Source organism: Onychomys torridus, chromosome 10 (assembly GCF_903995425.1).
Source record: "Onychomys torridus chromosome 10, mOncTor1.1, whole genome shotgun sequence".
Taxonomy (NCBI): Eukaryota; Metazoa; Chordata; class Mammalia; order Rodentia; family Cricetidae; genus Onychomys; species Onychomys torridus.
This window is the reverse complement of record NC_050452.1, coordinates 44,424,467-44,447,538: the sequence shown is the minus strand read 5'-3', so window position 1 is coordinate 44,447,538 and position 23,072 is coordinate 44,424,467. Positions and strand designations below refer to the sequence as shown.

Sequence of the window (23,072 nt, the reverse complement as noted above, 5' to 3'; positions counted from 1 at the left end):
CTGAGCTATAATAACCCTGGGTCAAAAAACAGGTATGTAATTTTTGGACATATAATATTTGAACATATAATACCTATGTTCCAATCACAAAGACAAACTCACCACAATACAACTAGGTAAACATAACATTCCCTAACAGTGTTGATACCAATTAGTCAATAAATAAGTTAAATCAATTGTGAACACTGATGTTTTCATGAATTATGTCCATCTATATCTAAGCTATATTTTGGGGGTAGGGAGTGAAGGACTGAGGAGGAAGGAACCATGGTGGACCTGGAAATTCAGTATGTAGACTAGGCTGGCCTTGGACTCACAAGAGGTCCAACCTGACTCCCAATGCTAGGATTAAAGGTGTGTTACCACTACAACCAACTCAAAGTTCATGTTTAATCATTTGATGACTATCCCTCTTAAATGTTCTGTAAGTTAAAAATAAAGTACAAGGGCTGGAGAGATGGCTCAGAGGTTAAGAGCACTGGCTGCTCTTCCAGAGGTCCTGAGTTCAATTCCCAGCAACCACATGGTGGCTCACAACCATCCGTAATGAGATCTGGCGCCCTCTTCTGTATACATAATAAATGAATAAATCTTAAAAAAAAAAAAAAAGCTGGGCGGTGGTGGCGCACGCCTGTAATCCCAGCACTTGGGAGGCAGAGCCAGGCGGATCTCTGTGAGTTCAAGGCCAGCCTGGGCTACCATAAGTGAGTTCCAGGAAAAGGCACAAAGCTTCACAGGGAAACCCTGTCTCAAAAAACAAACAAACAAAAACAAAAAAACAAACAAACAAAAAAGCCGGGCAGTGGTGGCGCATGCCTGTAATCCCAGCACTTGGGAGGCAGAGGCAGGTGGATCTCTGTGTGTGCAAGGCCAGCCTGGTCTACAAATCGAGTTCCAGGACAGCCTCCAAAGCTACAGAGAAACCCTATCTCGGAGAAAAAAAAGAAAAAAAAGAAAAAATAAATAAATAAATAAATAAATAAACAAACAAACGAAGTGCAATAGTGTTACTGAAACAACAGATATCTGCAGCAATACCAGCAACCTCAGCACTAAGGAGGCAGAAGTTCAAGACCAGCCTGGCCAACACAGCAAGAACTAACCCAGGGAAAAGCAGAGGTGGCCAGGGGGGTGCAAAGGAATGTCTTATTCATTTCATTTAAAACCACATTTCAAAGTACATTGTATCCATACATGAAAATGGCCTTACGCAGCACTGTATAATTTAAAACTTTCTTTTTCTTTGTTTTGTTCCCAGACCCCAATTCCCCAACACACCCACAGTGTTGTTATGTAAATTCAGCTTCAGCTCCTCAGTGCTAGCCAGGACTAGAAGGTCAGCCATGATGCCCAGCTCGCCTATGCAATTTCTTTTGCAAAAAAGCTTTTAGATAGCTAAAATAATTGTTAAAAATTTACTTACTCTGCTTATGAAGAAATATTACCACCTCAACAGTCTTGCACAAGCCTGGTGCTCTAGTGTTTGACAGTACCAGATTAAAAGCAGTATGTCAGAAAAAGAAAGAAGGGCCTGACATGGTGGCATACACTTTTAATCCCAGCACTTAGGAGGAAGAGGCTAGTGGGATCTGAGTTTGAGGCTAGTCTACAAAGTGGGTTTCAGGACAGCCTTGGCTACACAGAGAAACCCTGACTGAGAGAGAGAAGACTGGGCAAGCAGTCTCAGTGGGTGGGGCTGCTTGTTAGAGGCCTCAGTATGAAGTCGGATCCCTGAACCCCACATGATGGAAGGAGAGTAAGTACTGCCTTAATTTGTTCAGTCACTAACATTTATTTCATATAATTATTTATATAACTAAAAGTATTCTAACCTTTTGTTTTGCTTGTTCTTTATTTTTTTCAAGACAGTGTTTCTCTGTGTGATAGTCCTGGCTGTCCTGGAACTTGCTTTGCTGAGATTAAAGGTGTGTGGCAAGTACTCTAACATCTTATCTCGTCCATCTATCCATTCTGTCCATGCGTCTGTCCGTCCATCAATGCATGCATGCATGAAGTTCCAGCTCAGCCTCCCAAGTGCTGCTGTTCCAACAGTGCACACCTTGCCTGACCATACCGTGCACTCCACACCAATGTTCTCTATAGCTGAGGATGAGCCTCACTTACAGAGCTTCTTGCCTAGCATGTACAAGGTTCTGAGTATAAAGCCTACAACACAATACATACACACAATAAAACAAACACACAAATACAAAAAAGGATACAGTCATTTTAAAATCCCAAAGTTTTCTCCTGTATCCAGAATGAACGTCTGTGCAGTAACAGAAAGCTTAACTTGGACTCCCTTACCTAGAGAAGAACGACAATTTCCTATTTCTCAATAAATTTATAGACTCTTTTTTTTTCTTAATCTGTCCTTAAAACTATCAGTATTTGTCCTGGGTACTGACTGAAATTTAAATCACCTTTAGTGTGAGAGGAAAGAGAAGTGAGGAGAATTACCTTTTCAGGTTGTGTGAAGAACTTCATCGGGAGGACGGGGTCCTTTGGTGAGTCTGCATTGCACAAAGCACTTTTACTATTAATAACACACAGAGCCACATCACAGACTGTATAAAGTTTCTAGAGAAAAAACAAAAGGACACTTATATAACTTCCACGATTGCATAATAATCACAAGTACCAATTCCATCAGATAATAGAAATTCAAATTGGAAAGACATGTGGCCACTTATCCTTAAACAGTTCCTGTTTCTGATCGGCATTCTTCAGACTCCCAGTGAAGGCAAGCTAAAAGTATATCCACTTTCTCTCACTAGAAAGAAGTTTCTAACACAAGACTGCTGCAGTATGTTGTATCAGTTTGTATCTTTCTAAGTGTTATCTGTTTTTTTCCTCTAGGCAGGGTTTCTCTGTGTAGCTTTGGAGCCCTTCCTGGAACTCACTTTTGTAGACCAGGCTGGTCTCGAACTCAGAGACTGACTGCCTCTGCCTCTGCTGGGCATTAAAGGGCCAGCCACTGCCCAGCTTGTGTTATTAACCCCACCCCCCCTTTTTAAGTACATTAAAGATTTCCAGAAAAACAAATTTTCTAAGTATAGGCATTAAAAAACCCCCAAAATCGGGGGCTAGAGAGAAGGCTCAGGAAGAGTTAACAGCACTTGTTGCTCCTGTAAACCTGGATTTGGTTACCAACAACCAACATGGTAACTCACAACCATCCATGACTCTAGGTCCAGGACCTGATCTCCATGGGCGCCAAGCACATACTTGGTACATGTTCATACATGCAAACTACTCATATACATTAAACAATATCTGAAAAAAATTTAAGTGACCTTAAATATATTTTCAGACACTGTAATTTAAACTAACTGGCAAGAAAAATAAACTAGTTGGTGTATTTTCCTTTGACATCTTTGCTTAACATTTCTCTTACCTCATTTGTCTTGGATTCATCTGGGGACTGAGCATCTCTGGTCAGTTTGATGTTCTCTGCCATCTTCTTCATAAAGGCATGGCTGTTGTTTTCATTCTTTGTCATTAAGACTTCAAGCATAAACCATAGGCACCTGAGGGAACACATTCAAGAGAACACATGAAGATGGCTTTTTGCTTAATGGATTTGTAAGTCTTTATTGAGAAGTTTTGTTATCTGCATTAAATAAAAACAAAATAGTAAAATATCATTTTATTAATGGTATCAATTCAGGTGGATTTTTTTTTTTTTTTTTTTTTTTTTTTTTTTGAGACAAGGTCTCCTGCATCCTAAGCTTGTGCCCAACTCACTATACAGCTTAGATGGGCTTTGAACTTCTCATTTTCCTACCTCTACTTCCTGAGTGCTGAGTGTTCAGATTATAGGTCTGAGTCATCATGTCTGGCTCTAGAGGAAAATTAGGTCACAAAACATTTAAAATAAAGCACAGCTTACTTTGAGAATTTCTGGCAGTTTCTTGAGGTGCATAAAGACAATAAAGGTTTTCAATAAACATTTAGACTGTGATGTATTCAACCCACAGTGGAGACGGACAGACCAACATCCTACGTATCCTTAGCACTATTTGCCTGTTAGGAGGCTGTTATGTGTGATATCATTTTTCCTCTTTCCTCTTGTCACAGCACGCTCATTAATACAAAAATAGTAAGAGTGAGACACGTGAGTTTTCCAAGGAAGAGTGGACCCCAAGCCATACTAACCACGAGCATCACTTGGGGAATTGACAAATATGGGGATAGAGCTTGTTTTTTGCCAAGTTTCCAAAAGATTTGTAGATAAGAGTAACTGCTTTACTCCACTGAAAAGGAAGAATTAATTTGATAACATTTTATGTAGCTATGAGTTTCATCTCTGACAATACATAAACCAGGTGTGATAGTAAACACCTGAGAGATGGAGGTTCAAGGTCTCCTCACTATACAGCTGAATTTAGCCCAGGCTGGGATACAAGAGACTTTACCTCCATTGTTTTTTTTTTTTAATCTGGACATCTTTGCCCATATCAAATGCTGTATGAGGCTAGCTTAACAGGTTACATCAAAGAAATACCTATGAAGATACAAGAAGCTTACAGAACACCAAATAGACTGGATCCAAAAAAAAAAAAAAAGTTCCCTTGCCACATAATAATCAAAACACTAAACATACAGAACAAAGAAAAAATATTAAGAGCCACAAAGGAAAAAGACCAAGTAACATATAAAGGCAAACCCATCAGAATAACTTCTCAATAGAGACTATGAAAGCTAGAAAGTCCTGGACAAATGATATGCAGACACTAAGAGACCACGGATGCCAACCCAGACTACTATACCCTGCAAAACTCTCAATCACCATAGACAGAATATTCCATGATAAAACCAGATTTAAACAATACCTGTCAACAAACCCAGCACTACAGAAAGCACTAGAAGGAAAAATCCAAACTACAGAAGATAAACACACCCATGAAAACTCAGGCAATAGACAATCCCTCACCAACAAACACCAAAGAAGGACAACACAACACAACCATGAAAATAGCATGGTGACTCTTGCTTGCAATCCCAGCAAGGGGGAGGGAGAGACAGGAGGATCCTTGGGGCTCCCTCATCAGCCTGCTTAGCCTGAGTAGTGAGACCTGCATATCCCATTAAGAGACCCTGTCTCATGTGTACACGTGTTGTGGTGTTATGTCCCCCACCACTACGAAACCCCTCAGAATCTGAATTAATTCGTATGTTTGGGTTCTTGGCAGCAATATTCAGAATCATCAGGATTCTATCATTTCCCTCCTTCCTTTCCTCCCTTCAACTCCTCTCATGAACTTATCACTCCTTGCTCTCTTTCAAATTTATGAACCTCCTTCTGGAGACTGTTTTTAGGGCGATGTAAAAATTACATTTTTTTTGTTCTGTTTTAAAGCCTTTTGGATTTTTGAGATAGGGTCTTAACTATCCCAGGCTGACTTGAACTGGCTGTATGACCTTGAACTTCTGATCGAGTGGTGGGATTATAGGTATAAGCTACCATGCTTGGTTTATGTGGAGCTGAGGCTCTAACAAACAAAAGAGTAAGAAAGGGATGGTTAAATGGAAATACTTCTAAAAATTTTTTTCTTTAAATTTATAATAGTAAATTAAGGAAAATTAAGGGGCTGCTCCTCCAGAGGATCGGGGTTCAATTCCCAGAACCTACTGGCAGCTCAGAGCTGTCTGTAACCCAGATTCAGGGGATCTGGCATCCCCAGACAGACATGCATGCAGGCAAAATACCAATGCACATAAAATGAAAACAAATTATATATATAAAAAAAATTCACAATGATAAAAATTCCCATGGTATAATAATAAAAAAGATTAAGAGTGAACATAATTTGCAGAATTTCTGAAACAGACAACTTACTCTTTTATATCACGAAGTTGATCAACATCTTGTGATCTTGTAAAATCGGGATCATGGGCTAGCAAGTGAATCATGTATGGAACCACATACTCAGGCAGCAGTGATAATAATTTCTCTAAAATGAAAAAATTAACAAGAATAGCTTTTATAAATTCCTTCATTGTTTGAGTTGTAACCATTTGCTTCTATTTTCTCTGAGGTATTTACAAACAAAGAAATGTGTGATCTAATGTAATATTTTTACTTTGATCCTAAAAGAAATTAAAGCCAAAGATAAACAAATTACAAAGCAGATGACTGGAAGAGTCAGGGGAAAAGAGCATATACTTGAACCACGGAGCAATGTGTGCAATTAAACCACACTGCTGATTGCATAAAAAAATAGTTACCCAGAAATGTTTTTCCTTTCAGACAGGGCTTCTCTACAGAACAACTCTGGCTGTCCAGGAACTGGCTTTATAGAGCAGGCAGGCCTTAAAGTCACAGAGATCCACCTGTCTCTGCCTCCCCAGTGTGAGGATTAAAGGTGTGTGTCACCACCGCCCAGCTACCCAAAACAATGGAAAGGTAACTATCACTCCAATACAAGATTTCAGTTTCTCTACATACTACAACTATAACACTGTGATATATAACATATATGACAACATTCTATTAAGTTAACCGTTTTAGTATAAACTACAGTGGAAAAGCAAATGTCCCTTTCATGTACGCTGTAAATTATTGTAGTAGTCTGAATGGAATTGGTCACCATAAACTTATGGAGAGTGGCACTACTAGGAGGTTTGTCCTTAGAGGAAGTGAGTCACTGTGAGTTAAAGTATCATATATGATCAAGCCACACCTAGTATCCTAGTTCATTTCCTGTTGTCTGCAGGATCAAGATGTAGCTATTCTCCATCACCATGTTTGTCTGGATACCACCATGTCCTGCCATGATGATAATGAACGAAAGCTCTGAACTGTAAGCCCCCAATTGACTGTTTTCCTTTCTAAGAGCTGCTGTGGTCATGGTGTCTCTTCACAGCAATAGGACAACTATCAAGTACATACCGGTAGCCATAGGGTTCTGTTTAATGTACTCCCTGCGTATGCTGATGTTCTTCAGTAAACACTGGCGTGCATGTGCTCTTCTTTCCTTCACAGGATCTTTGGCACATAATGCAAAGATTGCCATATACTCCAACGGGAGCAGTAACTTCACAAGTGCCTTATGAAGCTTCTGGGCAAATATCTGCCTTACTTGGTAGCACTCATCCTGTATCAGCACAAAAACAAAGACAGATAAGATGGGTAAACATTTGCTTACACGCACGCATGCACGCGCATGTACTTTAAAAACATCTGAGATTATTAAAAAATTAAAATGGCTAGGTGGTGGTGGTGCATGCCTTTAATCCCAGCACTCAGGAGGCAGAGGCAGGTGGATCTCTATGAGTATGAGACCAGCCTGGTCTACAGAGTGAGTTCCAGGACAGACAGGGATACACAGAGTACCACTGTCTCAAACAAAACAAAACAAAAACTTAAAATGATGATTTTATTGGAGTAATGGAAATAATCAATCCTGTCTATATATCCATATATTAAATGGGCCAGTACTCAAAGCAAAGTAAATGTATTCAACTTTGAAGACAAAGATTTGAAATAAGTTTTACACTTACATTAATAACAAGTGCACAGAGCTGAAACTGTTCTGGGGTAATAATTTCATGGTAACAAGGTTCCTGAGCAAGCTTCATTATGGCACTACCAGCAGCTAATCGCAAGCGAGACATATCAGATTTACTATAAACAAACAAAAAGAAATAAACATTTCCTATAAACATTAATACAAATAAAATCCTCCAGTCGCTCTGAGTGTGAGATTGATAGTGTAAATAAAGGAAGTGACTTTGTGTCTATGAACTCAACCTAGAGAAAAGGCTCGAGTCAACTGTGGCTTCTACCCGTACTCTAATCTTTCACCAACCAAGCAATTCTTCCAATCAAACTACTCACAACGCTGAGAAAAGCCAGTTTCATCACTATCTGTATCCCTGATGTCAAGAACAGTATAGTATGCATTGTGGAAACGTAATGTAAACAAATCAAAGAAATAGAAGCCAATCATTTTCAATCCATTTACTATGTCACATACATTTATACACATAATTAAGACTCTGCATTATTTTCTACACATTTTATCAATAGCAGTCAATTATAAAGAATGAGATATTTCAAAGGAAAAGATATTGAGATAAGAATATGGCTATATGAATATTTTACATGATTATCATGTTTCATGAATGCTTTAATTAAGTTAATGTGTTAGTATTAAGAACATACTTAAAAAGGAAAGATGTAAAATGTTTCACAGTTCTACATAGATGGTAGCAACTCAGAGGAGAAAAAGGACAGAATCCATTTTCTTAATTGCCACTAAGCAAAGAATTCTTAAATTTTGGGTTACTAAACCATTAAAACATTGGGTTTTGTTTTATTTTTGCATATCTCTTCAGTTTATCAAAGCATTAAGCACAATGAACTGTCTATGTAAAACACCTCTACAAGCAGATTATATATTTTGAGAAAATTATGTTATCTTAAAAACAGTATCTACCAGTACCTAGTATCTATCAGTGCTTAATCAAGTATTTGAGAGAAATAAGCAAGTTGACAATTTCTTCAAATAAGGAACAAAAAGGAAATAGTAATTTCATTATACTGAAAAGTGGAAATAAATTTACCCATTTTTTTCTTTTTACATCTATAGACTGTTCCTGAATCACCAGAAGGCTTCTATTCTCACTTTTTTGAGCTATCCTTAAATCATTACACTTATTCAATCCCATGACAGGTGATCTGTCTTTGCTATACTTCTCATAGTGTTACAAAGAGTAGAAATTCAACAAATAACTGTTGGATGAGTCGCCAAATGGGAATGTTTACTAACACTGAACTGATTATACTAAAAGTTTATTAGCAGATGTTCATAGTGTTTGGAAATGACGAAAAAATACTAGCATTCTTAAATGTAGTCACGAGAGATAATCCCTAAGCTTACAGTGCAAGGACAACACAGTAAGAGTCAGGGAAGGAACTCTGTATCTCTTACCCACCCTCAGGGACAAGGAAAGCAGGAAGAAGAAGGCTTACCTGATCCTCTTCTGCTCTGTCAGGTCACCCTCACTAACCAACATCGCTGATAATAACCGAAGGGTTGAGTTGGCAGATTTAGACTGGTTATTTTTCATCCCCAACAGCCACCTTACCAGAAGCTTAATTGCCTGTACCTATAAAATATTAACATGCTAAAAAAGAAAGCAACTTAAAATTCTAATTAAAGGGGCGACTATTTTGAACTAGTTTGACTAATGACACCAGACAGTTTCTTGCTCATGGCAAAGGGATCTAAAGAGTAACACACAGGATTACTGCCACTCTCTGTTCACTCTGCAGATGCACTCCCCCTCAGCTATCCATGCTCTTATTGGCAACAGAGAAGGCAACTGGGACACACGGCTGCAGGTGGTGACTAGAGGGCAGGCCAGCCGGCGGATGGAAGGGAGAAGAACTAACTGGGAGAGCAATACACTTGGGGAGAAGTAGTCATTTTTGGTGCACACCTTTAATTCCACACTCAGGAGTCAGAGGCCAACCTGGTCTAAAGAGTGAGTTCCAGAGGCCAGCCTCGTCTACAGAGTTCCATGACAGCCAGAGCTACACAAACAAACCCTGTCTCAAAAAACAAAAACAAAACAAAACAAAAAAGAATTTTATTTGAGTGTCTCCCTATCAAGCCCTGGCTGCCCTAGAACTCAGAGATCCACTTGCCTGTGCCTCCCAGGGGTGGGATGAAAGGCGTGTGCCCCCAGTCTAAGTGGTAACTTTAAATATGATCATAATTAGAGAATTATGGTTAACAATGATTAATTGGACACTTCGAAGTAGCTAGCAGAGAGGACTATGGACATTCTCAATACAAAGAAACAGTATGTGCCAAGTACCCTGATCTAATCACTATGCATTATAACGTAACTCCATAAAATAGTAAAGTATCAATTAAAAATCTTCAAAAACAAAAATACTGATAAAAACAATTATTTAATTACTTAGAGGCTTTTGTAATATTGAAGTATCAGAAAAACTGTTGAATAAATAATTCTGGTTCATCTTAAAACATCATGACTACAACGGAGTTTACATAATTAATTGTATCTTAATAACTGAAAGACTGTTACCAACATACACAAAGCTAGTTAAGGATGTAAGTATTATTTCATGTATTTTACTGGCCATCTGACAAAAATACATGGTTAGAAAATAATATGCCGGGCGGTGGTGGCACACGCCTGTAATCCCAGTACTCTGGAAGCAAGAGGCAGGTGGATCTCTGCAAGTTCAAGGCAAGCCTGGGCTACAGAGTGAGTTCCAGAAAAGGCTCAAAGATACAGAGAAACCCTGTCTCGGAAAAAAAAAGAAAAGAAAAAAAACCAAAAAAATATAAGCTTACATATAACGGAAAGTATAGGCTTTCCGTATAGGTTAGACACTGACCAAGCATAGGACAGGGGTGTACTCAGTGTTAGAACACTAACCCAGCACATGGGGTTAAATTCCCAGCACAAACTTACATCCTAAAAAAAAAAAATATTCCACAAATAAAATGGCAACGACAATTCTTTAGAGAGGTATTATTTTGCAATAAATTTTCAAATAAAGCACCTTGGAGCTGGAGAGAGGGCTGAACAGTCCTAAGTTTGGTCCCAGCACCAATAACGTGACTTACAACCATCTGTATCTGTAGCCTCAGGGGGACCCATGAATTTGTGTGCATGTTCACAACACATACCCCCACCCTACACTTATTAACTAAGTAATAAATAAATAAAGCGGCTCACTAGAGAAAGCCCAGGATACCCACAAGAATTCCTGTTTTCAACATAAAGATCATGATGATCTATCCAAACTTACCTTTGCTAGTACTTCAGGAGAAACTTCCTCATCTGGAGACCATAATTTTCCATTCTTCTCACCTGTTGACTACAGATAATGGAAGAAATTTAGTTTTTCATCTTGAGTAATATCATGTGAAGATATATAGGTAAAAGAACGTAGAAATGGAGAAAAAATGATTAAGAGTCACTTTCCAACTTCAAACATACCACAATCTTAGAGCAATCAAGATCATGGTGCACGTATAGATACAGAGCAATGGAATAGAAGAGGAAGAAAACCTATTAAAATACTTTTTTTTTTTTTTTTTTTTTTTTTTGAGCTGAGGACTGAACCCAGGGCCTTGCGCTTGCTAGGTAAGCACTCAACCAATGAGCTAAATCCCCAACCCTTAAAATACTCTTTTATTAATGAGGGTCAATTCATTTTTGACAAGGGCACATATACCAAGTTGTGGGGAAACAACAATTTTCTCAACAACCGGTGCTAAGAAAACTGGGTACCGCCAAATGAGGAATGAGGCTAGACTGTCGTATCATTGACAAACATCACCTAAAGGAAAGGAATCTAGGCCTATGAACTCAGTAGACAACACAGGAAGTAGTCTTGTTACCTTGTATTTAGCAAACATGAAAGGATTTCATACCCAGAATGTATAAACAAACCTAGCTCGAACAGTGGTGAATGCCGGTAATCCCAGAATTTGGGAGGGAGGCAGAGGTAAAGAACAGCCTTTGGGGGGCTGGAGAGATGGCTCAGAGGTTAAGAGCACCGACTGCTCTTTCAGAGGTCCTGAGTTCAATTCCCAGCAACCACATGGTGGCTCACAACCACTTGTAATGAGATCTGGTGCCCTCTTCTGGCCTGCAGGAACACATGCAGGCAGAATACTGTGTACATAATAAATAAACCTTTAAAACATACAGAAACAGTTCTAAATATCATAAAAAGCAAACCACACCCATAATAAAATATTTCGTACTTATTCTCTCAAAAAGCAAAACAGCAAGAATGAAAAACAATATAGAGAAACTGGAACCTTCAGGCTAGGTTGGTTGAAAAAGAGTAAAAATGGGCAGACACTATGGTAACCAGTCTGTTATTATCTAAAAATGTTCAATAGAGAATGACCGTGTGACTCAGAAATTTTACTTTTAGTTACTTATTAAAAAGATCAGAAAATGTTCTGATTATACATACTAGCATTATAATGGCCAAAAGGTGGAAATAATTCAAAACTGTTCATTAAGAGATAAAGAAAATGTGGAATATATGAAGGAGTATGTTTCAAGAGAAAAAACATACAATTTTGATCAATATCACAAGAAAATGAATCTTGGAAAAACGCCAAGTAAAACAAGCTATATTATAAAAGGACAAGTATGGACAGTAAGATATCTAGAATAAATCCACAGAGTCAGCATGTACAGGTTCTGCGGAGCTATGCTGGGGGAATGTGAGTACACCGCTTCACAGCCAGAAGAGTGTTTCTATACCTATCAAGAGTGCCAGTGAGACAGCTCGGGGGAAAGACACCTGCTGCCGACACTGGCAAACTGAGTCCAATCTCCAGGACCCACACGGTGGAAGAAGAGAGCTGATTTCCACCAGATGCCCTCTGACCTTCACAAGCACACAAATGCACTGTGACGTACCCCTCAACTAAATCAAACATGTAATAAAAGCTTTTTAAAGGATCGGGCATGGTGGTACATGCCTTAAATTTAGCACTCTGGGGCAAGAGGCAGGCAGATCTCTGTGAGCTTGATGCCAGACTGATCTACAAGGTAAGCTCCAGACCACCCAAGCTTATACAGCAAAGCCATGCCTCATTAAAAAAAAAAAAAAAGAAAGAAACACATAAATAAGTCAGGTTGAATATGAGGTTTAATCCCAGCACTTGGAAGGCAGAGACAGATAGATTATCACTATGAATCAAGGCCAGCCTGGTCTACATACCCAGTTTCAGGCCAACCAGGGCTGCAGATAGAGACCACGTCTTGAAAAACCAAAGAATAGAAAACTAACCCAGGAGATGGTTAGAGGACAGTAGAAGTGACTCAGCAATGAGGGTAGAAACGCTAAGTCAGACGTGTGTTATACTGTTTAATGTTACTGTAGAGTATCCCACCGTTCTGACCAAGAGCACCAACCATTCTTAACATGATGGAACACTGCGAATGATTTGGTGTTGACCTGATCCCTATCCTAGGGAACTTCATGAAAAAGTAGTCAATGTGCTCAATGTTAGACCAAACAGAAAGATGTTTGTAAGTGTGCCTTGTGCTTGAACCTCCCTAATTCTGTGCTGTTGGATCCCTTTAAAACATACACTGTAGGGGCTGGAGAGATGGTTCAACGGTTAAAACAACTGCTGCTCTTGCAGACAATGTAGGTGCCATTCCCAGACTCACACGATGGCTGTCTCTAACCCCAGTTCTAGAGGATCCCCAGACTTTTCCTGGCCTCCAAAGGCATTGCACGTGGTGCACAGACATATATGCAGGCAAAACACCCATACACATAAAATAAAAATAATTGGCCAGGTGGTGATGGTGCAATGCCTTTAATCCCAGAATTCAGGAAGTAAAAGCAGTCAAGATCACTTCAAGTTCAAGGCCAGCCTGGTCTGTAGAGTGAGTTCTAAGACATCCAGGGCTACACAGAGAAACCCTGACTTGTAAAGCAAAAAATGAATCTTTAAAAAAGAAACAAAAAGTGAAAAACAGTTATATTAATAGGGTACAATGTGAAAATTTATACATAGTGACTAATGTTAGATCCTAGAAGGCACATCACTCACCTCATTTCTAACGTGTAAATCAAGTGCGCACACACACACACAGATAAAGAAATGTTTCTGTGATAAAGATATAGACAGCCTTAAACTCATGACCTGTAATTTAATAATTAAATGAGAAACTTACCCTGTCATTCATCAGAAGATCTTTAACAATGAAGTTTGCCACTACAGATTTCATTGGGGAAGCAAACTGGTCTGGTGCTAACATGGAAATGTGGCCAAGTGAAACTAATGGAGTTATAAGTTGTTCTGGTACATCAGCATTCAGACTCCTACTGAGTGGCTATGAAAATTTTAAAAAAAAAAAAGTCACCAATTGGTTTTAAAAGCATTTAGATGTTCTACAGTCCTCACAAATTTACCATGTCCAAGTCAATCTGTTTTACTGATATGATCATGCTTAATTAAATTTAACCAATTTGGTTATTTCAGCTACTGACATATATTTGTGGTGGTTCAAATGAGAATAGTCACCAAAGGCTCACATTTGAATGTTTGGTCCCTAGTCAATGAACCGTTTTGGGAAGGGTTAAGAGATGTGGCCTTTGGTCATGGTGTCTCATCACAGTAAAAAGAGAATAACTAAGACAATAACAAAATTGAAAAAAATACAGAAAAAAGATAAAAACCTAGACTCTAGTTTTACCAAATTAGAGACTGACACAAACTGATGGAATCACATTCTATGTACTATGTATACCTCAAAAATCTGTGCAAGCTGGACTTCTTTATTTGAGAAGATAGCATGGATACAGTGCACAGCCTGTTTTGCTTGGTGTGGAGTACCCCGCTTTGCTTTCTGATGTAAAATGGGAATTAAGGTTCTGCAAAAAAGAATACAGTTGTATTTTTCTGAAGCATGCAAATCCTCAGATTTCTTCTTATTCATCATTTCCCCTACTTAATCAGATCTGTGCTGGAAGAGAAGGCTTTCTTAGAAATTATTTGATTGATAAGACATACAATCATTCAAAGGGTATTTTAAGCAAGCAATTTTCATTTTCAAGTTAATTTATGAATATAGAAAAATAACACACTAGCTACCCTTAATTAACAACCTACAACCTGCCCCAGGGCACATTCACATTTACCTCCTAAGTAGACATTCCTAATTTTCCAGTTCCCTTTTATAATTCCCTTCAGTTAATTCAAGGGAATCATGGGAAAACAGTAGTAAAAGGTCAAGAAAAACAGTAGAAATGATATCTGAGAAAGTGAGCACACAAGATGCAGTTACATACAGTTTGGTAAAATGAAATTAAAGGGTTCTAATAATCATCTAGTACATGTATGTGTAGCTTCCATTCGAGGTGTTTTTAACATGGATTCGACCAATGAACATTAACATCCCATAAGTACTACTAATATAGCCCTAGCAAGGATGAGAAAGCTAAAACATAAAGATGCATTGAAACTGCCAAAGGAAACACAGAGAGGAAAAGGTGAATCTGGATGAAAATGTGAAACTGGATTTTGAAGGTAAAAATGTATTTAAAAGAAAAAAAAAAATCAATTCATTTAATTAGCATACTAACATAAAAGATTAAACTAAAAGTCTTTCCACAGGTCAATATGAAAACAAGTATCATAATAAAAAAGCAACAAATGCTGACTATATGGCAAAACATGTATATGAAGGAAATATATTTATAGGAACCTAAAAAATAGGCACGTATATGAAGTAGGCACGTATTTTTATTTTCCTAGCCTCACCCAGACACTTCACTTACAAATTCTGGACAACTCACAGGCTTATGCATACGATGTAAACACTACCAGCCTTAGTTTCAGCTTGCATGATAAATATATAAATGCTTTTATAAGAGGAAATCTGTACAGCAACAAAACTCTACAGCAAATATTTGCTATACCTTCAATACTATTAGACAAAAAATTGATGTCATCAAATGCAAAGGCCTATGTATAACAATAGTTAAGAGTTTAATAGCAATATTCAAGACCACAGCCATTCCTCTCAACCGAAAACCAAAGCCTGGAACCTGCTAGTCAGTATAAATCTGACAAATTCATGAGCATCTCAAGCCTGTCTCCATGGAGATCTGAACTACAGGATAAAAGCTCCATGTCTAAATAACCTTGTTAGCCCGAGCACCATTTGGTCTTTTGTTCATAAGCTCACCACTATTAATACTGGTGAACAACTAAAGAAAATACACTTAAATGTATTTTATTCTCAAGATCATTGTCAGCATTATCAAATACCAAGCAACTATTTATGATGAACATTATTTAGCTGCCCTGTTTTCTTTGTTGGGACAGGAAGGTCGTACAGCTACTGAATTTATAGCCAATTTGAAAGAAAATACAAATATATAGACTAGAAAGATACATTAATTATAAATATAATGCAATATTTAATTAATTCTGTGATAACTTTTGATTACTAAAATTTTCAAGTCATGTCCTTCTAAACAAACAGCTGTAGTTTGTAGCTCTACATACATCCTAACTGAGATAGGATGGGACAGAGAGGAGATAGAGACTAAGGGAGACACACAACACGAATGTGAAGTTTTCTTTCTGCTCCTATCTTCGTTTATGAAAGACAAATCAAGATTCTGTTGATCCCATACACATGAGCGTTTGTGTTTACCAGGTTAAAAACATACTCACGATCGTATCTGGGGAAGGTCTGTTTCTATTTTGTGGCCCGTGTTTCTAAAGATCTGTATGGCAGCTTCTGCTACCTTGTCATCCTCCATCCGTAGGCACTGTAACAAGGACTCATATGTCTCTGCAGAGTGGAACGAGGTAGGATGTGTGAAAGACAGAACCTGGAGGAATAGATACACCTTTAAGAGGACAGACAACAGTTCTAATCTATTAAAAAAGGAGAATTCACTAAACAAGTAAAATGCAAAGTTCTGGTGTACATATGCTAGCTACAACACATGGAATATGGATTACTTATTTTAGCCACCTTTATAATCACTTTTCCTCATGAGACATTGAAGGAAATAATGCATGGTAGCTTAAAGTCACTTCCCCAAGATAGCTAATATGCTACCTCTGACCAATCACTTCATCTCTTGGTTCATACTTACTTAGAATAAAGAATGTTTTCTTAAAAAAGAAAAAGAGAAAGAAAAATGCATTTGAGAGCTGGCTCAACAGTTAAGAGCACTGACTGCCCTTTCAGAGGTCCCAGGTTCAATTCCCAGCACCCACATGGCAGCTCTCAACTGTCTCTAATTCCAGGTCCAGGGGACCCAACACCCATGGCAAAACACCAATGCACATAATATATAAAAACAAAATTTGCCGGGCAGCGGTGGCGCACACCTGTAATCCCAGCATTTGGGAAGCAGAGGCAGGTGGATTTCTGTGAGTTCGAGGCCAGCCTGGTCTACAAGAGCTAGAGTCCAGGACAGGCTCCAAAACTACAGAGAAACCCTGCCTCAAAAAACAAAAATTATTGGCCGGGCGGTGGTGGTGCTCGGCTTTAATCCCAGCATTGGGGAGGCAGAGGCAGGTGGAACTCTGTGAGTTGGAAGCCAGCTTGGGCTACACAGAGAAACCCTGTCTCAGAAAACAAAACAAAACAACACAACACAAAACAAGTGTGAGTCACATTCAGGAACACAGTTGGGTTTCATTGCCTTGGAGCTGCTAACTAAGCTAGACTGGATTGCCAGTGAGCCTCTCGGATCCCCCTGCTTTCTCAGTGCTGGGATTACAAGCATGCTACCAAGTGAGGCATTTTTACTTGAGTAATAGGGATCAAACTCAGGTGCTGATGTTTGCAAAGCAAGTTCTTAACCGACTGGATAGGTTCCTTCCTTTCTTCCTTTCTTTCTTTTTAAAAGACTTATTTATTTTATGTGCACTGGTGTTTTGCCTGCATGGGGGTCTGTCAGGTCCCTTGGAATTGGAATTATAGACAGTTGCAACCTGCCATGTGGATGCTGGGAATTGAACCTGGGACTGCTGCAAGAACAGCCTGTCCTCTTAACCACTGAGCCATTTCCCTAGCACAAAGGCTCATTTCTTACAGAGAGTAGATCACTTCAATGGTAATAAATACTCTCAGTTTAATAAATATACTTAGGTATGGAAATTTTTATTTGAAATCAAAGCTCCAGGTTTATTTATTGATGTTAACAAAAGAAAAAAAAATACAGCTTTGGCTGTCAAAATGATAATCTGTATAGGAATATATCAAGGGAAATCCTCACAGAAAGTTCCTATCTCATAATTATCAACAATGAAGACATTACTACAAATTTTTAATTACAAACATATAATTATTAGCTTGTTTGGACATGAGCCCTACCCAGTCTCTACCGTTAAGGACCTTATACCAGCTTACACAGTCTATGGCTACAACCTCTATCTTTATAATGTGAGAATGACTAGGCTAGTCTCTATCGGATAAAATAGCCAAGTAAAGAGGAAGACAATTGAGCAGCCCATTCTTGTGTTCTTGAAAATTAAACATTACATGCATCATAAAGGACAGAAATGGGCTCAGTTTTTTTTATTTATAGAAAAGCTGGAGAATTCCATTTTTAAAATGGACAAAAAGCAAATTAAAACTCTGTGCCTCTGGGCTAGGCATAGATGAGCAGGGGCTTGGGTTTGAGTGCTGTTTCCTCCAATGCTCTCTACAGGACTCGTGTGCCACTTCTTCAGTTTGTCTTGCTGGGATTTCAATGTATTTTTGCCTCACGCTCTTTGTATTAAATTCAGTGAGAGCTCTATCCAGTGTTGTGGTTGGACAAAGACAACACTGCCCTGCTCACATATGACCCTTTACCTTGAAACCAATCATTTCTTTCACTAGTACTGCAAACAATTCTTACTTGCAGTCATAGTGAAAAATCTTGAGTCATACCTGGCTCTTATTTATCAGTAATTTGAATTATTTTGCATTTATTAAGATCATAAATAGCATACTGGGAAGTAGTGGTTGTGTAATTCCAGGACTCAGGAGGCAGAGGCAGGTGGATCTCTGTGAGTTCAAAGGCAGCCTGATCTACAGAGTGAGTTCCAAGACAACTAGGGCATATTAGTCTGTCTTAGACACCCCCCCCCCAAAAGATCATGAGTAGCTTTAAAATGTCCCAATCATACAGACGATGTCATATAACAATGATTGCCAATTGTCTCAGATACAGTTTCTTTGAAAGGCAAGACTGGATTATTGAGCATACATGGTGACAAGTATAGCAGGAATGCAAAGGCAATCAGAAATAGGTTTCTTTTAACAAATTTATTGTATGAATTGGGTTTTTGCCTGCATATATGCCTGCATGAGGGTGCCAGATCCTCTGGAACTAGAGTTATAGGCAGTTGTGAACTACCATTCAGGTGCTGGGAATTGAACCTGGGTCCTTTGGAAGACTGGCCAAATGCTTTCCCATTTTAACTGCTGAGCCATCCTCAAGACCCCAGAAATAGATCTTTTTTTAAAGATGCTACTGTACAGTGTAAAATAATTATATGATGATGCAAAAATTATTTTTATAAGGTCTGACTTCCAGCCAAGCATGGTAGCAGACATCTGTAATCATAGTACCCGGCAGACAGAGAAGCAGAAGGATAGAGGAGAGTTCCATGCCAGTCTGGGTTATAGAACAAGACTCTGTTGGGTTTTGTTTTGTTTTTTTTTTTTTAAATCTAAAAAAAGATATAATTTCTACCAGCAAATTTTAATCTTTTGAATAATCTAAAGTAAAATAAGCCTGCTCTTGCACACCCTAAAGGAAATGCCATTATGAATTGTTAGAAATAAATGGAGACAAATTGTTTTAAAAATACCTTAAGAAGTTCAAGTCCTGAGCGAATGGCTGAATCTGGACTTACACCCTCCTCTTCATCATCTGCTGTCCCTTCTATTGATTTATTCATCAATTTTACTAGTGCACTATTAAAAGAAGGAAATGTAAGTTAGTCACACTAGTAACTAGATCCCAAATGAAATACAGTAAGCAAAGAGAATTTAAATGACAATGGTCAAAGAAGTCTCTGTAGCATGAGGATGTGTTTACCACTCACTTGATAGGTGAGCTGACTGTATTTTTATGATACCCTCCAAAACTTAATGTGTAATAGTAACAACAATTTGACTAAAAAATAAGCCAGTAAAATGATATACTGAACTATTAATATTAGCTATTTCAATATTCATTTCTACATATAAAGACACTGTAAATAACTTAGAAACAGTAAAAAGGTTGATAATTGGGCAAATGGCCACTCCAGACAAAATTTAGATAGCAGGCAAGGTGGCTTAGTGGGTGGGTCAAGGGGCTTACTGTCAAGCTTGATGCTGAGTTTGATTCCTGGAACCCACACGATGGAAGGCAAGGATTCCTGAAAGTTGTTTCTGGCCTCCCAAAAATGTGCTACATGTGTGTGTAATTTATAGATAAATAAATGTAATTTAAAGACCAAGCAGTGAACATATACAGGGAAGGTAGTATTAACGGCACAATCAAATTAATCTATGGAATCAGTAATTCCATTTTAAGAAATTATTAACAAAGATGCAATTAATCAGAAACATGCTGTATTCACAAACAGATACAATTAGATACCATGTAACTGTAAGAAACTAGTTATCTTTTCAATATATTTACTACCACAAAACATCACTAAAAATCACACTACCTAATAGAATAGACCTATTTGTTTTTGAAACAAGACCCCACATGTACCCCAGGCTGACTTCTCTCGGTCCTTCTGGACTCAAGTCTCCTGAGTGGTAGGACTGCACACAGCTAGGATTACAGGCGTCTATTTCCTTCCCTGACTACACCGGGAGCATTTAAAATAAAGACAAATATGAGACCAGGAACGCAGTTCTTAGGCAGAAAGACTGCCCAACTTGTCAAGCTCTGGGTTTGGTCCTCTACGCCACACAAAACTGGGTGTGGTGGTCTTGCCTGTAATTCCTGTGTAAGGGAAGCTCAACCAGGAGGCCTGCCACAGTCCAAGGCCAGCATGGGCTACACAATGCACACCAAGTCAGCTAAGATTACACAGCAAGATGCCATCACAAAAACAGGCAGGGACAGGGGTAAGGGACAGAGTGAGAAATTACGGCATCCTTTGATGGCATAATTGCGTCAATCAAATTATGATTGTTTTTCGCAGATAGGGTCTCTGCATATTGCCCAGACATGCCTTTAACTCAGTCTCTGTGATCCTCCCATCTCACTCTGAGTAGCTGGTATTAATGTACACCCCTCATGGAAATCAAAGAACTGTTGTTGTTGCTGAGACAGGGTCTCACATATCCCAGGGTGGCCTTAAATTCAATGTGTAGCAGAAGATAGTCTCAGCTCTACATAATAAGAGCTGGACGATGGAAGGATCTTTCTACTGACACTTGGAGGGGAACCAATCTGGTATTGGTGGGAGCCCGGAGTTTTGCTTAAGTCTTTCCTCAGGACAATGAAATTCCTCATGGGTTTCTGAGCACTGAGTGTGTCCTGTGGCTGCAGCTGAAGCCCAACATGGCAGAGACCTATTGGACCTTCGTGAAAAACTCTCCCCTTCTGATGCCAATGGGGATTGAGAGCCCAATAGGGCCAGCCTTGGCAAGCATTAACGTAAGCCTAGGAACTGCAGCCATGCGGTTGGATTCTCCAGAAAGTAATGGATGGTAACTGCTTTTTCAAGTATGTTTGAGAACGTGTCACCTAGACACCTTGGAGATTAAGGATAACACTAAAGATCACTGACCTCCATTTATTGACAGTAGCATACAGCTAAGCATTTTCATTCTCACAATCCGTGCAACATTTTTTGGCCTCCTGAAACTCATTTAGCCCCCTTTGAAGATACCTTAAAATTTGTGATCCTGAATGTAGTCATTATGAGACCATTAGTTCTGCTCCTTGTGAGCTGCCTGTTTTTCCTTTGTGAATCCTAGTTGTTCTCTTGCAGAGCTGCCAGCTTTAGTCGTGCTGGGATGAAGAAAAATGGGCCTCAGCAGTTTGTGTTCCTGGAGTTGTGTCCATGCCAGTGGATGCCCACACGCTCCAGAAGAGAATTTGACATCACTGCTGCCGTTGTTGCTGTTATAACAGTGTCGACACCCCCCACTACTGTTTCTGGGATTGCCATTTCATAACTGGTTACTACAGCTAGCACAGTGGAGACCCTGGCAGCAAAAATAGCTACCAAAGTTAATTAATTTTTCATTCTATTGGGCATGACAAATTTAAATCAATAGTTATGTACATTTTGATTAACTTTGAAAATTATAAATTTACAAACTTAACTTCCATTTGCTCTCGGGATACCATCTTACAAGGACTCCAATTTGCAGTAAGGCTCGTTAAGGAAGGGAATGGCTCAGCTGCCTTTAGCCTACCGGCTATGGGTGGGTTAAGACTTCTGTTGGTCTTTTCTGTGTCAAACACACAGATTGCAAGTCCAGCACCACTTAGAGATCTTTGGCAACAGTTAACTCTGCAGCTCTCACACAATTGAGCCTGTATAATAATGAGTATTCACAGACGGGTAATACCTGGGGGGTGCTCACCAACCTAAGACAGAACACCTGTGTGGCCTGGACAGGTGTCTCTATGACGGGTAAGTTGACCTGCTGATGTCCCTTGCAACCTAAGTCAGAAGCTCATTTTTTAGTAAAAGGGGGGGACCTATAGGTCCCTAGCCCCCATTTTGGGTAATTGTTGCATTGCTTGCTGACCTTGACCTTGATATACTCCCTAGGCTAATTCCCTGTGAGATTCCACCCTCCTGAATGCTTAAGGGAAGCTCCTTGTCTGTGTATCCAGCATATTGGGCGTTAACAACTTAGATGAAAGATTGTAAAACACCAGAAGCAGGGGGGTAAGGGTGGGGGAGGGGAGGGGATTTAGCTCAGTGGGAGAGAGCTTGCCTAGCAAGCAACAAGGCCTGGGGTTCAATCCTCAGCTCAAAAAAACAAAACAAAACAACAACAACAAAAAAACCCAAAACTGGGGGTTCTCCCATTGTGCTATAAGCCTATATTTAAGACCTCCTCCCTCCTTCAATAAACGGCATTCAAAAAAAAAAAAGGAGGAGGAGGAGAAGAGGGGAACCCCGAGATAGCAGACCGGTACTAGTTGTAGCTCACTGACTAAGGACTGACAGCTCGGGAAACTGCATGCGACCAAACTAGGCCTGCTGAATGTGGGTGACAGTTGTGTGGCCCGATCTGTTTGTGGGGTCCTTGGCAGCAGGACCAGGACTTATCCCAGGTGCATGACCTGGCTTTTTGGAACCCATTCCCTGTGGTGGGATGCCTTGCTCAGCCTTGATAAAATGGGGAGGGGCTAGGCTCTCCTTCAACTTGGTATGCCAAACTTTGTTGCCTACCATGGGAGGCCTTACCCACTCTGAGGAGTGGATGGGGGTAGAGTAGGAGGGAGGTGAGGAGGCAGGAGAAGGGGAGGGAGGGGAACTGGGGTTGGCATGTAAAATGAAAAAAAATTTAATAGATAAATATATTTTTTTTAAAAAAAAGCTGGA

At 39.3% G+C, this 23,072-nt stretch overlaps 1 protein-coding gene across 4 annotated transcripts in view; it reads right to left on the bottom strand.

The window, feature by feature from the left end:
- The window catches only part of Pds5a (PDS5 cohesin associated factor A), a 114,375-nt gene that overhangs the window by 18,982 nt on the left and 72,321 nt on the right, over positions 1 to 23,072 (bottom strand). For 3 of the 4 annotated variants that reach the window (XM_036200407.1, XM_036200410.1, XM_036200409.1), the window contains 11 exons: positions 19,365 to 19,470; positions 16,218 to 16,378; positions 14,284 to 14,407; positions 13,708 to 13,866; positions 10,799 to 10,867; positions 8,981 to 9,117; positions 7,507 to 7,630; positions 6,896 to 7,100; positions 5,843 to 5,957; positions 3,398 to 3,530; positions 2,461 to 2,580 (listed from right to left, as the gene is read on the bottom strand). In XM_036200407.1, the coding sequence (XP_036056300.1) occupies positions 2,461 to 2,580; positions 3,398 to 3,530; positions 5,843 to 5,957; positions 6,896 to 7,100; positions 7,507 to 7,630; positions 8,981 to 9,117; positions 10,799 to 10,867; positions 13,708 to 13,866; positions 14,284 to 14,407; positions 16,218 to 16,378; positions 19,365 to 19,470 (1,453 nt within the window). Of the gene's footprint in view, positions 1 to 2,460; positions 2,581 to 3,397; positions 3,531 to 5,842; positions 5,958 to 6,895; positions 7,101 to 7,506; positions 7,631 to 8,980; positions 9,118 to 10,798; positions 10,868 to 13,707; positions 13,867 to 14,283; positions 14,408 to 16,217; positions 16,379 to 19,364; positions 19,471 to 23,072 lie in introns of those variants that run through there. The other variant, XM_036200411.1, reaches the window with a different exon arrangement.